The sequence below is a fragment of the Arachis ipaensis genome, chromosome B05 (assembly GCF_000816755.2).
Source record: "Arachis ipaensis cultivar K30076 chromosome B05, Araip1.1, whole genome shotgun sequence".
Lineage (NCBI taxonomy): Eukaryota > Viridiplantae > Streptophyta > Magnoliopsida > Fabales > Fabaceae > Arachis > Arachis ipaensis.
Genome location: NC_029789.2, coordinates 4,788,220 through 4,791,258, shown reverse-complemented (window position 1 = coordinate 4,791,258; position 3,039 = coordinate 4,788,220). Strand labels below are relative to the sequence as shown.

The 3,039-nt window shown below is 35.2% G+C and overlaps 1 protein-coding gene across 1 annotated transcript; it reads right to left on the bottom strand.

Annotated features, from left to right (window-relative positions):
• On the bottom strand, positions 236–1,234 carry LOC110271888. Its single transcript, XM_021123530.1, has 5 exons — positions 1,157–1,234; positions 1,022–1,036; positions 808–900; positions 618–719; positions 236–523 (listed from the first exon to the last, which is right to left on the bottom strand). Exons 1-5 carry the CDS (start codon positions 1,232–1,234, stop codon positions 236–238), a joined length of 576 nt encoding a protein of 191 aa, XP_020979189.1.

Genomic DNA, 3,039 nt, shown 5'->3' with positions numbered 1-3,039 from the left:
ATAATAAAATTATCATAACATCATCCAAAATAAAGTAAGAATGCTTAAGTTGAAGAAAATAAGCATAAAACTCTAAACCAACTTAAATGTAAAAGTATTTAAGAACATTGACTGAAATTCAAAATTTTTATTGCGGGTCGTGATTGCCAGATGAAGATGGCCCTGCGCATGACGAGTCCGGTGTACCACCCAAAAAAGCCAGCTCTGCAGCAATCTCAGCTGGCAAATTGCCTCCTTACTGTTGGACTAGATATCCCAAGACCTTATGTATTGACTGTTTCTTTGCCTGCTCTTCTTCTAGCTTAGCCGTCAATTCTGCAATCCTCCTCTTGGACTCTTCATTAGGCTCTGCAGAACCCGACGGTTGTCCAGCAGCATTACCAAAGACTTGGGTGGGACATGGTCCAGCACGTAGGGCACGAACTCGTCCTGGGTGCTCCTTTCCGAGAACTTGTGCTAGCGAGTCATTTTGTGAAAGGTGCTTAGAGGATCCATCCTGCCTATCAATATTCGCAATTGCTTCCTACAAATATGCAACACATTGGAAATGCATGAGTTAACAGTAGCACGATATATACAGTAAGCTAAGTTGCTTCAAATTTTCGAACATGACTTACACTAACAACACGTGCATTGGGATAGATATACGAGCCATCTTTTTTCTTATGAGTCATGATAAACAACTCTCCTCTACCAACAGGCCTTCCTTGCTCTTTCTCCTATATCGTTGATATCGACACAACTTAGTAAACAATAACATATTCAGGAAGATTAATCAAAATCTTAATGCAATTAATGACTTATTACCACTTCGTCTTTTTTTCTTGAAAATGTTTTGGAGCCCCCAGTATGTGTGTATAGTTGCTTGCTTCGATTTAAAGCGTTCTGTCTACACTTTTTCTATGAACAAATAACAGAATAAATGTAAATGAGAAAGAGATGTTGAATATAAAATGTAAGGGGAGTAATATGTATACACATGTATGTTTTTGTGGAAATAATAAAATACACCAAGGCTTACCTTTGTTTCTTCCTTCTGGAGATAGTATATGTATCATCTAATACAAGAAGTTATGCAAGCATGCGTGATAATAGAGTGGCTGTTGGTGGTGTTCCGTATTACAGAAAAATCGTAGACATAATTGAATTGAATTACAGTTGTTCCTTCACAGTAGTATTGTTCAAATGTGTTTGGGCTGATACCACTACCAGTAGAGGCATCAAACAAGACCATTTGGGGCTTACCAGCGTTAATTTCTCTCGTCCAATACACACTGGTAATCGTAAAGAAGATGAACCGTACATATTGGCATCGGAAGCTCAGCTTGTATACTATGTGGATGATGAAGTAGCTAAAGAAGGAGTGTTGTGGTTCATGTGAAACCAAGGGATTTGTATGACATGGGAGAAGAGAATGAAGAAGCTAAAGTTGGTTTTTCTCCACAGCCAGGGTTGAACATGTCAGCAGAAGGTGACATTGGAGATTTACTGTTGACAATGAAGGAAGATATAGAAGACCTCACAGAAAATGCCTTAGAGAATTTCGATGATGTCGCGTAATGCATTGTATGAAGCATTTTAATGTAATTTAAAAATGATCTTTCTGTCATAAACTAAGTTAAATAAACTCTGCGTTGTACGTTGTTTTCTTTGGTTACTTTATACTTGTGTAGTTTTTTTTAGTTAAATATTTATGTTATTGTGAATTCTCATGAGTAAAAGCAGACTTTTTGGTTCTTTCAACGATTTTAATACGGAAAAGTTAGTTTACGTTAAATCTTTATTCCTTCTACAGTTGTTGTTTTTCTTAGGGTTGCATTTTTTATAATCTTGCTATGTATTACGCAATATAATTTCACTAGTATTACGTTTTGAAAACAATAGTGAACATAACATGACGGTGGAACAAGATTGATGAAAAATGAGGACTTTTCGTCATCCTCTACAAGCACAACAATCGCTACAAAGCTTCTGTTTAAGAAAATTGCCCAAACTACTAACAAGGGTGATGGTAATTGTCGAAAATTTGCGTTTAGTTTTAAAATTGTCTAAGCATCTTATAGTTTGGTTTTTTTTCTAAGTCAGTATTTAATGACTCCGGAGTTCTCAATTCCTTCTATGTATACTCATTCTGTTATGTGCATGTTGATATTTTCACTCTTACCTGAATATTCCGGAAAAATAGTTCCTGACAGTCTAGATGGAGAAGAGTCTGATTCAGAAGACAATTTAGATGAAATATCCTCTGTCGCAGTCGATAGATCCATGCAGTTTGATCTGAATAAGGTTCCAGATGAAGAGGATGAAACTTTAGAAGACCAACAAGATAAACAAGATGATATACATGTTAAGCAAAGGTGCTTTGATCTGAATAAAATGCCATGGTATGGAGATGAAATATCAGATCCTTTAAAACGTGAAGCCCAGAGATTCATAACAGAGTATTTTTTGCCAGGTCAATACGATGTTGGAGAGAAATTTTGATCTTTTATTATAACAGTTACACTGATTTCCTTAGTTTAATGATTTGGGTCGCAGTTGTACATGTTTATTCTTGATTTAGGTTTAGAAAGGCATAACTTGAAAGAGGAGTAACTTTGATTTATGCTCTCTAGAACTTTATTTTAACTTCATAAATATCAGAGTTTGATTTTATTTTCTTTTTTTACATCCATGATTGAATGCAATTTTTAAATGCCAATAACGTAATCAAGAAAATTTTATTGGTAAAATTGTTCACATGAGTTAACATATATAGTTTACAAGTAACTTGTCAATTTTTTAACGTAAAACGAATGTAGAAAAAGTGTTACGACTTTAAGTAACAATGATTTAAACATATGTAGCTTCAGATAGTAGTCGTTACTTAACTAGATTATACCCAGATGGTTATTACTAAAGAGAACAATGCAATATGTGGTAATATTAAACCGCCGCAAAATGCCTAACAATAAATCACCAGCGGACATATAGCGGCGGTTTTTGAAAAGACGACGCAAAATGCAAACCTGATGGCAATTTAGCGGCGGTTTGAAAAAA